Below are 11,871 nucleotides of genomic sequence, written 5' to 3'. Positions count from 1 at the left end.
TTTTCCTCCAAACTTTAGCCATTCCAGTTCATTTATTTCATCAGTCCTGAGCAGTGTATGGCACATAAAAATAAAAAAAAGACTTCGCAAATTGCCATCTTTATTTTTTCCCCTCATATTCAGAGCAAAGCATAACTGACAGCATAAACGCAACACTATACAATAACAAAAACTGTTGAGAAAATACTTACCTAGGCCGTTCCTTCTGTGATTTAAAACAAGATTGATCATTTTTTTCCGCTATTCTGTTCCAAGATGTATCCAAAATGAACATTACTGTCAGTAAACAGTGTAACATCAAATAGGACAACTAAATTAGTCATTTGCTGAGAAGAGGAAGTCGTATTTCTCTCCAAAAAAGTTCCCATTCACTCCTTACACTTAAATAACATCTTAGGAGAAAATAAGAGTGCAGTTGCAATCCGTGTTAAAATTACAGGTTCAAACTGAATGAATTTAAGTAAGACTTAAAATTTCCATGGCGCAAAACTGTCATACAAAAACAACAAATAATATCCTTTAACCAATTATAAATAGAACAACTATAAGGGTTGGGGCAATTTGTCCACGTACTGGAATTAGTCCTGTGCACACAACACATGAAAGGCGGGTGGGGGTGAGGACCATCAATCCAAGTAGTTTATCATGGGCACTCAAGTCTGTCATGCCTTCCAAGATCACTTAGGATACACAACAACAAAAGGGATAAAACGTTATGATGGGGACTAAGGTGGGTATTTGTGTTCTTGATCCTTGGGTCCCAATTAAAAGAGCATGTGAAACATGTATTTCACTGGAAGGGTGCTGCAAGTAAACCATTCAAGCTCGCATTTTTATGCTTTGAAAAATGACGGTGGGAAGGATTATATTGGTGGTGGTATTGTGAATAGTTACGGGGAAATGGAGGGCTTAACAGTTCAGGCATTGTCACTACCATCTACCGTGTGGACTTTGAACAGATGTTCCGGCTTGTTGCCGTTGCTATGGTGCTCCCACATCTGCAGATACAGTCTTTCCAGGTCTATGGTGTACTGTTTGGTGTTGAAGAGAGGACTGCTGATGCGCTGCTTCCAAACACGTGCCCTGATCATCTTCAGGCTGCAAGAAGTAAACACAAATTAGAGAAAGAATTAAAAAAAATGATAGAAAAAGAAAATGATATAAATAGTAACAAATGTATTCATACTATTCCATGTCAGAGCCCAACTTGACTGCTATGTCCTCATAGTCCTGCCGTGTATGGGCAATAAGTTCCGGGCAACCAAGGCAGCTGAGTTGTGAAGCAGCCACTCGTGAGGCAAGGGTTTCACCTTTACAAAAATTGAAAGATTTAGAATTAATCTCAATTTTCTTTCTACTGTGTACATAATATGTACACAATGCTTGGTTGCAAAGCAACTGTTTGAATCTGAATCATTAGTGAGCAGCCTCACCTGGCATAGTGACCATGGGTGTTCCAGCCCAGAGAACATCCATGCCTGTGGTGTGACCATTGCACAGAGGCGTGTCCAAGCACACATCAGCCAGCTGGCCCCTCCTAACATGTTCCTCTTTGGGGGCCACTGGAGAGAAGATGATGCGAGAACCTGGCAGACCCATGTTCTGAGCATACTGCTGGATGTTAGGCTCCCCCACAGCGGGGAATCGAAGAAGCCACAATACACTGTTGGGCACACGTTTTAGGATCTGCAAAACAAACATTTTTTTTAAATACACAACCTAGCTCGGTAATTATGAACATGCAGTAAAAGGTATAAGCAGATGTGATTTACATTGGCCCACATCTGAAGAGTTGGAGGATCAATCTTGTAGAGTTGGTTGAAGTTGCAGTAAACAATGGAGTCCTCTGGAAGACCATACTGGGAGCGGGTGGTCACAACTATTGTGCGTGGCACTTCCTCCCCAGTGGCAGCTTTATTATTAATCTGAAATGGAGGTGAAAATCTTACTTGTAAATACAACATATTGCATTCAATTAGTGTGTATTTTTTGTCCCCACTCATTCTGTGCCTCAATTACCATATCAAGGTAGACAAGAGGCATCATTATGAACATTCATGTCTGATAAAGCCTGTCATACATACCTGTGTGGTGGCAAGGCCATTGCTGACAGTGAAGCTGTTGATGGTGACCTGTATTTGGCCTTGGTTGATCATATTGATGATTGCTTCAGCAGCCGTATTCATGGGGATCACCGGCATAGACAGAGCTCCATTTGTGTCTGTCGCTGGTTCCTGATTGTTGTCACATTTCATCTGGCCAAGTGAACAGTTTCAACTTTACCACTAAGCCAAAATTTCAATGGCTTACACTCACACACAATCAAGTACTTAATACGGCAACTAAACAACCTGTTTGGTTGGAAGATGTACCTTAATCACTTTAACATCGGGCAGACTGTCCAAGAAGGCCTTCAGGTCAATACCGTTGAGAACAATGCGGTTGTCAAAGATGTGTCCATTTGATTTGAAATCAATCACTGCCTTTTTCTGCAAGTAAAAAAATCTTTCAATGTATCTCTTTACACGACTTTAGAAGAAAAACTGCAAACCTCACAATGATGGTCTGAGGCAGAACAAACCTTGAGATGAGGAAACATGTTGGCGTGATCTCCAATGAAAAATGTATGTGGCATGTAGGCAACCTTCTCAGAATATTGCTCCACTACTTCAATGGGTGATGTCTCCTTGTCAGTGATGATGTAGTCCATGAAGGGTGCACCACTGGTTCCAGGGTAACCTAGCCACATGGCCTGTTGCAGAATACATGTTATTTTTACTCCCCTCAATAGTAAAGAATTCTGTTACAGAGACTTAATCCCAAGGTATGAATTATTAAAAATCCATGCATTGAACATACCTGAATTGGTGCAGGGTGGAGAGCAAACAGCTCATTTCTGGCTCCCTTGGTATATCCATTCATGTTAACCAGAATGTGGACACCGTCCTGGTGAATTCGATCAGCTGCCTTTCCATTGCAAGGAATCTACAAGTATATATTTGTACCAGTCAAAACGGTTTACTTTTCAGATTAGTCACAAGTAACGAGTTTAGAAATGACCAACAATCATTTACCTGTGAGAGGTCTGTGAAATTATGAGCCTCTGCCACAACTTTCACTCTGAAGTTGGTACTGTCATCAGGGCTCAGTGCGTAACAAAACACCTTGACAAACAAACGTTAAATTAAAGCTCACAAACAAATGACTTTTGTAGGGACTTTGATTAGCACAATGTGTTGAGTTAAAAGTGTTATTTACAATAAGACAACTCACCTCAAATTTCTCGGGATTATGCATCCCAGGTATGGACTGCATCAAGTGAGATGTTGGATGGTTGCCAAAGTCTGAGCTGACATAACCAATACGCAGGCGTCCACCACTGGCCTTCAGATCTTTGGGATGCTCATAGGCAGGTTTGTGCAATGCATTGATCTGTAGAATAAACAAATGTTTGGAAAACACTTTGATTACACAGTGGACTTCAATTCAATTCCTCTCTGCCAACAATCGTGTGCCACTAGTCACTTCCACCAAGACCACCACCACATACACAACTTAGTGACTTGCTTTGAAGAGAGCATGTACCTTGTCCAGACAAAGGTTCCCATGGCGCTCAGCAATGGCCTTGCGGAAGCCGTGAGAAAGCGGGTATAACATACTGTGATGAGGGTGCACTGATGGCAAGCGATTCTTTTCTAGCTGGTCAGCAACAATGCTCACAAGCTTCTTCATCCGATCATCATAATCTGTCCAATCGCACACAATCTACAAGACAGGAAATATCTTAATTAAAATGTTTCTAAAATAAGCAATCAAACATGCCGACATCATCTCATTAATGGAATCACTATTAACCATACAAACCTGCAAACAATGTGCCAAGTTACAGTATGCATCAGGAAAATCAGGCTTGAGTTTCAAGGCTGTGCGGTAAGAAGCAATGGCCTCTGGGATGTTTCCAGAATCCTAATAGCAAAGACAAACATTGCAATACATGAGAAATTGTTCTGGTCTACAGCGTAGTACAGCTGCAGTACTTTCAACATCGCAACGTAGTACCGGACTTTTGCCAAGTTCGTTTTGAGCAACAACATTCATAACATCTAAAAGGGCAATCTTACAGTTAAAACCACTACATCTGCATGTAAGAACATTAAGCAAATGTTATGATATTCCATGATCAGAGAAAGGCCTACTTTGTGTATCGAAGCCAAATTGCTGTGAGCATCAGCAAAAGCAGGGTTGATCTGGATGGCACGTGTGTAGCACTGGAGCGCTCCTTGCACATCTTGCATTTCTTTAAGCGTGTTGCCCATGTTTGAGTAGGCATCTGCAAATGTGGGGCTGATTCTAAAATCAAAGAGTCAGTGTTAGCGCCTTATGGGAACGTTGTCATTCGTGAAAAGTTATGTCCAGTAAATTACTTGTCTGTTAGAGTACACCTACATACCGAACAGAGCAAAATTACAAACCTGATAGCTTCCTTATAGTGCATGAGGGCTTCTTGAAGTTTCCCCTGCTGCTGCAAAACACTGGCAAGGTTGGAGTGAGCAGCAGCAAATTCTGGGAACACCTACAAAACACATGTCATTTGCAAACATTGTGAAGACCCTGTTGAACTGTTAAATTACATATTCAAATCTCATCAATCATTAAGTTCTAATACCTCTAGGGCTTTCCTGTACAGCTGAACAGCCTCCTCAATGTTGCCTTGCTCACGTTTGATATTAGCCAAGTTGTTAAGGGAGTCTGCATGGGTTGGGCACAAACGCAAAGCTGTGTTGTAGCACTCCTCTGCCTCAGACACCTGGGGAAGATGTTAGCCAATTCAGTCATTCATTACGTAATGCCAATGTTTCTCTTGATTTTGTAGAACAATTTCAGAGAAAGTGCCTTACATTGCCTTTCTCTTTCAGGGCATTTGCCAAATTACAGTACGCATCTGGAAAGTGGGGTTGAAGCTCAATGGCTCTACGGTAGGTGTCAATAGCCAGGTCAATGAGGCCTTGTTCATAGTAGACACAGGCCAGGTTTCCGTGTACAACAGCATGGTTGGGACTAAGACTGAGGGCTCTCAAATATCCAGCCACAGCTCTGTAAAGACAAAGATGCTCTCCATTATTACGGAATTTCACACATACAGTAATCCGCAACTTAAATTACTGACCTGTCAAAGATTCGGGCTTCCTTCAAAACATTTCCTAAATTGATGTAAGCATCAAGGAAATTTGGGTCCAAAGTCACAGCCTTGAAATTGATAGAAAGTATAAAAATAAGAAACACATTGGTTTACAAAGTGCGTGACCACAACATCTCTCGGTGTAAAACTACTGACCTTTTCAAAATGGTGTATGGCCAGCCATATCTCTCCCTGGGCATTGAACACACAGCCCAGGTTGCTCCAAGCCACTGCAAAGTTGGGCTGAGTCTCAATGGCTTTCAGGTAGCAAGCCTTGAGTTTCCAATGAGAAAACACGCAGGAAAGGAAGAGAATAGGTAGAAAGGAAGAAGTACAGTACAGAGAGGGGAGGACAAGGGATTGAAGGAAGAAAAAAAAATAGAATAAAAGCAAGAAAAAACAAAAAAAGGGCAGAGAAGGCAAAATTAGTGACAATTCTCCAGGACGACAAAAAGTGAGTCTACAGCATGGGCTCGCATGCGCGTAATTTCTGCCGCGCTAAGCTGCATTGCTTTTCCTACGCTGCGCAGATCCAACCAACACCCACACATTGGCCACCATCTTGCAGTTATGGCCACATACTTAAACATAATGGCAAAATTATTGTGTACATTATCCTGCTCTCTATTCAAACCACCAATGTATGAGCTACAAATTATGATGCATAATGTAAGTATGTCTCTGAGCATGACATCTCACAACCTGGAATGGTGGACAGTTTGTGCAGGTGATGGTCCCTGTAATGCATGCGCAACAAATACACGCAGGCGCGCGGGGTGTATGTTTTGCCACAATCACCACCACAATGCACCATAGGACGCTTGCGCAGCCTTGCCCCTGGCAAAGGCCATTGCTTTGCCGCTTCGCTTCGCTATATGGCCTGGTGCAACAGCTGCAGACCGACCACCCCTGGCAGAGAACCTGCCACACCAGACTGGCACACACTCACACCCACCATCTCTTCAGGGGGGAAAACATGTATTGTTGAAAATGCTGTCAATACCTGGGATATTTTGACCATTTTGAAAGGAAATCACCAAGGGGAAAATTGCATGTGGCCAATTGTTGACTCCAAAATGTATTGGTCGATGGGAGCATTTGGGAGCGAGGCTGGTTGTACGGGTAGAGAGGTCCACAACCAAGAGGCCAAAGGGATTGGGGTAGGGATGGTATGCTGGCGCGCTTTGCCTTTTTAGTCGCTAGGAGGGTATCGCTGCGCAGCCCTTGCGCTACTGCAGACTCACAGCGCACTATCTGCATCGTCAGAGCGCTGCAACTTAATAAAGAAGGAAAAAATAAAACAAAACAGGAAAAATAAACAACATATAAGAGTTAGAGGGTTCTTACTTGTTTATCACCATTATTGCTTCCAAATCCAAGTTTCTCTTTACTTAATATGGAACTCAGTAATTAGTATAAGCATATCTAAAAATGCTTACTGTAATTTATTTTGTTACTTTTTTCATTTGCTCTTCAAGAGATGCCACAAGAGAGAGGAGCTCAAGCGTGAAGTGAGGTGGTTTTTCTTTTGCTGGCTGTTACAAACCCGTTACCATATTTTTGGACTTTGTCAGAGTGGTGGCCGCGGCTGGCTGGAAGAAGAGAAGACTGAGGCTGCCCTTAGTGTTCCTTGCCGCCTGGACCTACGCAGGAATAGTGTCACCCACCTGAAACCTTCTATACAACAATTTCAGTTGAGGAAAAACCAAAAGAGACAAAATCAGAAACAACATCGTTAGTAAATTTGATAAACAATGCATTTGTCTTCAAATATGGAAATGCAATAGGCTCTTCCAAACACAACAAACATCAACAGACTATTGATAATTGTACATGCAAAAATTGTTTAGTTAAAAAGAAAAAAACAATGTTTTGGGGTTGCTTGAAGGGGGAAGAAAGGCTTTGTTGTGTTCATTTATTCAAGTTGTCAGTGAAAGATTTACTTTTTAAGCACAACTACAGGAAGGCAGTTACTGGCTTGATCTTAACCAAATGAACTGATCCCATTTCTTTGGGGAAATTACATATCTGAAGCAAAATGCAAGAGGAATCAATCACTGGGGTTTCTGTTTTTTTAACATTTTCAGGAAATGTTTTTATACGTAAAATGCTTTGTCCTGGCCTGCTCTCTTGAATCCTGGCCAATGGGGTGGGGAGAAAAGTCTGTGGTTTATTTGGATCTAGAAGACTCCACAGCTCTGAAATGAAGAAGTCATCGCTGTTGCTGCGCACGCCTGTCCTTCTAGCACCGCATCTGACGCAGGTGGTGGAGTACAGATTGTGAGCTGTCTTCCTGACACCCTTTGGAGACGCCATTGAAGTGATGCATTTATACTACATGTTTAACCGTACAACGGTATAATAGATAGCACACGTAAGACTAGAAGTCACAGTTTAAGAAAAATGGACATATGCATGAAAAGTACTGCTGGAGAGTTCTGCAGCACCTTTTGGGGATGACTGAAAGGTCAGGAAGACAGCTCTTGCTGCGCAGACTCCACCAATCCTTAGCAAGCGCGCGGGGGGTAGAGCGACAGAGCAGAGGAGTTTGTCACTCCCTGATACTCCATCCCCACTCCACAACCCCCCCAGCTAACATAAAATAAGATGGCCTGTAACCACTGGTACAATCCACACCTCCAGATTTGACCCAACCCATGGAGCCCCGTGTTATCAGAAAGAGTTGAAGTGGCAAATAGCTTAACAGTACTCCTGGCGAGGGAAAGGGAAGCAAGTGCAATGTCAATGAAGTCAGAATTCATCCTCACAGCAGACAGATAATACTGGAGTTCAGTGGCTAGGTTACAAACCATCTTATCTTTAGCACTGCAAATATAAACTACTTCCTCATCAGTTCATATATTCATCATAGACCGAGCCAGCATTTTCCTTCCAGAATCAACTGTTAAAATGCATGGAATGATTTTCACTATGACAAGCATTTGACTTCCTTCAGCCTTTCTTCCGAGGGGGAGGAGGGTGACCTCCTGTAAAAGGTCAAGGTAAACCAAAAGGAATTGGGGCGGGGGGTAATATACAGGTTTGGGGAAGATGTAAGATGTCTACTATACTGGACAACTAAGATTATTTGAATATAATACAATATTTGGAAAAGTAAAAGTGAAAAAATATACAGTTACCTCAAATTGGCTTTCAACTACTAGACCAAAACTTCACTTTTAATACTGCTAATGTGAAAGAGGGAATGTCTGTATTCTCTGAAAGTTAAATGATCAAAAGATGAGGTTCTCCAGTTGTTTAAAAAAAAAAACAAAGAAAAAAGGAAATGTCTATGTATTTAGGTGGGAGGGGACAATAAGAACAACACACAAAGACCACCACCACACATCTCAAATAGCAAATCAAGGTGTCATACCTTGGCCTCTTCCAAGCGTCCAAGTGCTTTAAGCAAGTTGCCCAAGTCACTACGCACACAATACAGATCCTGAGAAAGAGAAACAACTATGTTACTAGTCGCCTTAAGTTGTATTGCAATCAAATCACAAAAGTGTTTACGGCAATTACGGTTTGCATGTTGCAGCTGACAGCATCCAACTTACAGGGTTATACTGTAATGCAGACACATAAGCCTGCACTGCTCCCTCCATGTCCCCGGCAGCAACCAGAGCTGCTGCCAGGTTGATGTAGCCGTCGATGAAATCTGGTTTCAGTCGCAGAGCATGACGGTAATGTTCGATGGCCTCCTGCAGTTGCCCTCGCTCCTTGTACACGTTGCCCAGGTTAGAGTACGCCTCCGCCAACATTGGGTTCTGTTTGATGGCCAATGTACTGAAGTGGGCAGACCTGTTGGGGTTTGATTGGTGGTATGTGATATCATGCGACACTGATAAACTCGCAGCAAAGCACTTCACAGGGCATATTGCTACTGACCATTAACACACTCAAAATCAACTGTAAACTTTTTGATGGCAGGTCAGTCATAAATCCCTGTATTGCATGTGCGCTGCAACTATACTGCACCCACCGCCCACACCTCACCTGTCAAGTCTTCTGCACTGGAAGTGAATGGAGGACAGGAGCAGCAGCACGCCCGTGTTATCAGGCTCCTGGCGCCATAGTTGCATGCAATGGCGCTCTGCTGCCTCAAAGTCCCCTGACTGATATTCCCGGTGTGCCAGCTCAGCCAACCCTTGGAAGGAAAGCATACGTTTTGTCGGTTCTGGAGCACCAACACAGCCCGAGGAGCAGGGGGGAAACAAGACGTTAGATGTGATGGATGGAGAAATGGCAGACAAATGAAAATTAAATCAAAATAAAATAAAGACATAACATGAGTATACAATATAAAACATACTAAGCAACACAAGGTGGTGAAAATGCTGCAATTAATACAAAAAAGTGCTGTCATTGTTGATTTATTTAGAACCACCTGTATCCGTGCTATTATTCATGCATAAAGATCTGCTTCAGTATGAAAAAGCACATTATGTACCTGCAGAAGACAGATTTATTTTACAAAAAATGCGCATGCTGACTCTTCATTTTAAGTCACGAGTTTAGCATAACCAGCTGAGTACAACATTGTACTGTTTTGCTAAGTAATGAAGACAAAATAGGGGGGGCAAAACATGACATGCATGAGGTGACAAAAGAAACATGGGAGAGGGGCAGCATGACATGTAATTATTTCAAAAAGATTAAAGGCCAATACAATACAGTCACTTGCCACACATTCGGGTAATATAATAAAGAGGCATTAGTGTTCATTCAAACCTGCAGAGTAGAGACAAAACATTCACATCGATTGCAGCAGGCTTGAGTTATGTAAAAATGTTATATTATATCATCGATTATTAATTCCAAATATGTGAAGAAAAGGCATCGCAGTTAGTTGCTGCTGCTCTAAAGACTACTGTCAGGACTCCTAGACGAGTATTTGTAGAATACTGCCGTTTGTCAATTCACACATATGAGATACAGATTTAGACAGTACAGAAAAGTTATGACTGGGATAGTAATAACTGAACAATATGTGCAATGCAATGCCATTTACAGGAAACGAACAGCATTTAAGATGTCACAGCATACTGTAAGACTGGCAAAATTGTCATTCTTGAGTAAATAATAATTGATACCCATGTGTACCAACAGATGTTGCGTTGCACGCTGCTGTAACCTTCCTCGCATTAAATTCGTGATCAATATTACATAATGTCCACAAGTGTGTCGCCATCAAAACATAATTAATGTATGAGGCCAGATAAACTTGTGTTGCCTCCAAAAGATGTTTCTTGTCATGCTAGCTAGCTAGCTAGCTAATGGTTCGGATAACACGTTAGCATTTAAATGCAACGGACAATCTCGTTCTCGCCATTTTGTTCCATTATTCCTTAAAGAAACCAACCTGTGCTGTCAGCCACGGTCCCCACGGGGCTCGCCATCTCCTCGGTCTTCGCTTCTTGCACGGTGGACGTCAACGTGTCAGCCGGCAGGTTTACAGTTTAAGAGGAAAAAACGTTCTTTGTCGTTCGCTAGCAGCAACCGCGTTGCTAGCCAAGCAGCGAGCCGTTAGCTCTATTTTTTGCGGTGTCAAGCTCTGCTATGTGAAACCTGACGTTAGTACACGGTAATAAAACGAGTAACAAATTCTATCAAAGAATTCCGACTGTCATTAGATGCGTTTTTTTAAGCGAAAGCTACTTGTCTCTTCCAACAATGCAGCCAAGGAATACAAAATGGCGAAGTGGGTGTGACTCAGTTTTTCGCCAGAAAGTAGTTCCACACCTCGTCATATCCACTCAAAATCCATGTAAATTATAAAGAAATATTTCATGAACGTCATACGTGGCACTCTTAATGGATGGCTACCACAGTTTCCCAACTAACCGCAAACGTGTAATCACCTATAAAATATTGCAATAACGAACTATACTGCGCGGATGTATACATTGGTGCAGTGAGACAGAGTGCAAACGATGAAATCGCGCCAACTTGCCCGTGAAACAACGCAACAAGATCACGTGACAATATAACGTTCAGCCATACCGAGAATAAAAGGCTCAATTTATTTCTCTCTCTGCATCAACATTCAATATTAAATATTATTATTGTATGTAATACAATTGTATTCATAATATTTATTCATTCATTCATTTTCTACCGCTTATCCTCGCGAGGGTCACGGGGGTCGTGGGACTTATGTATTCATAATATTTTTCATGTTTTTAATTTTCAATGTATGCAACCTCCCTGCTCTGTTTTCACACTTCAAAAAGCGTTTGAATTTGATGTAATCCAAATTATAGAATGTATGGAATAAGATTGCTGACAAATTCGTTTGATTCTACCACTAGGGTTTCATGTATTAGTTCACCCAATACATATATTTCAAATACATACAAGCTTATAATATAGACATGTACATGGGAATAATAGTACACATACAAATATACAAACTACAGATTCACTACTCACGTAAAAGGTTAATGTATTTTGTGGCGATGACATAGCGTAAAATGGCCGACAGGGGGCAACCTCTACAAAGACTGAATTGGATGCTTTCTGGAGTCCTCATTCATTCATGCATTCGTTTTCTACCGCTTATCCTCACGAGGGTCGCGGGGGTGCTGGAGCCTATCCCAGCTGTCTTCGGGCGAGAGGCGGGCTACACCCTGGACTGGTCCCCAGCCAATCACAGGGCACATATAGACAAACAACCATTCACACTCACA

The 11,871-nt window shown here is 42.0% G+C and overlaps 1 protein-coding gene across 2 annotated transcripts; it reads right to left on the bottom strand.

The window, feature by feature from the left end:
* Positions 1-83: 83 nt before the first annotated feature.
* Positions 84-10,896, bottom strand: LOC131110515 (UDP-N-acetylglucosamine--peptide N-acetylglucosaminyltransferase 110 kDa subunit). 2 transcript variants are annotated; one of them, XM_058063711.2, is made up of 22 exons: positions 10,545-10,896; positions 9,179-9,359; positions 8,740-8,983; positions 8,556-8,624; positions 5,336-5,452; positions 5,168-5,247; positions 4,899-5,094; positions 4,667-4,807; positions 4,473-4,573; positions 4,197-4,350; positions 3,865-3,966; positions 3,586-3,765; positions 3,274-3,432; positions 3,075-3,164; positions 2,860-2,985; positions 2,582-2,752; positions 2,373-2,489; positions 2,085-2,255; positions 1,773-1,925; positions 1,434-1,686; positions 1,187-1,310; positions 84-1,098 (listed from the first exon to the last, which is right to left on the bottom strand). In XM_058063711.2, exons 1-22 carry the CDS (start codon positions 10,579-10,581, stop codon positions 918-920), a joined length of 3,147 nt encoding a protein of 1,048 aa, XP_057919694.1. In that variant the 5' UTR covers positions 10,582-10,896; the 3' UTR covers positions 84-917. The 2 variants fall into 2 exon arrangements, with proteins under 2 accessions (XP_057919694.1, XP_057919695.1); XM_058063712.2 differs by having other exon boundaries at positions 9,179-9,329.
* Between the last annotated feature and the right edge of the window lie 975 nt (positions 10,897-11,871).

The sequence above is a fragment of the Doryrhamphus excisus genome, linkage group LG22 (genome assembly GCF_037039965.1).
Source record: "Doryrhamphus excisus strain RoL-2023G ecotype Guam linkage group LG22, RoL_Dexc_Guam_v1.1, whole genome shotgun sequence".
In the NCBI taxonomy this organism is placed as follows: domain Eukaryota; kingdom Metazoa; phylum Chordata; class Actinopteri; order Syngnathiformes; family Syngnathidae; genus Doryrhamphus; species Doryrhamphus excisus.
This window is presented reverse-complemented; position numbering and strand designations above follow the sequence as displayed.

Coding starts and splice junctions, on each gene's coding strand:
- LOC131110515 (XM_058063711.2), bottom strand. CDS start 10,581: ATGGCGAGCCCCGTGGGGACCGTGGCTGACAGCACAG. Junction 2,986..3,074: donor ATTTCACAGACCTCTCACAG/GTAAATGATTGT, acceptor ATATACTTGTAG/ATTCCTTGCAATGGAAAGGC. Junction 1,099..1,186: donor TTGGGCTCTGACATGGAATA/GTATGAATACAT, acceptor TACTTCTTGCAG/CCTGAAGATGATCAGGGCAC.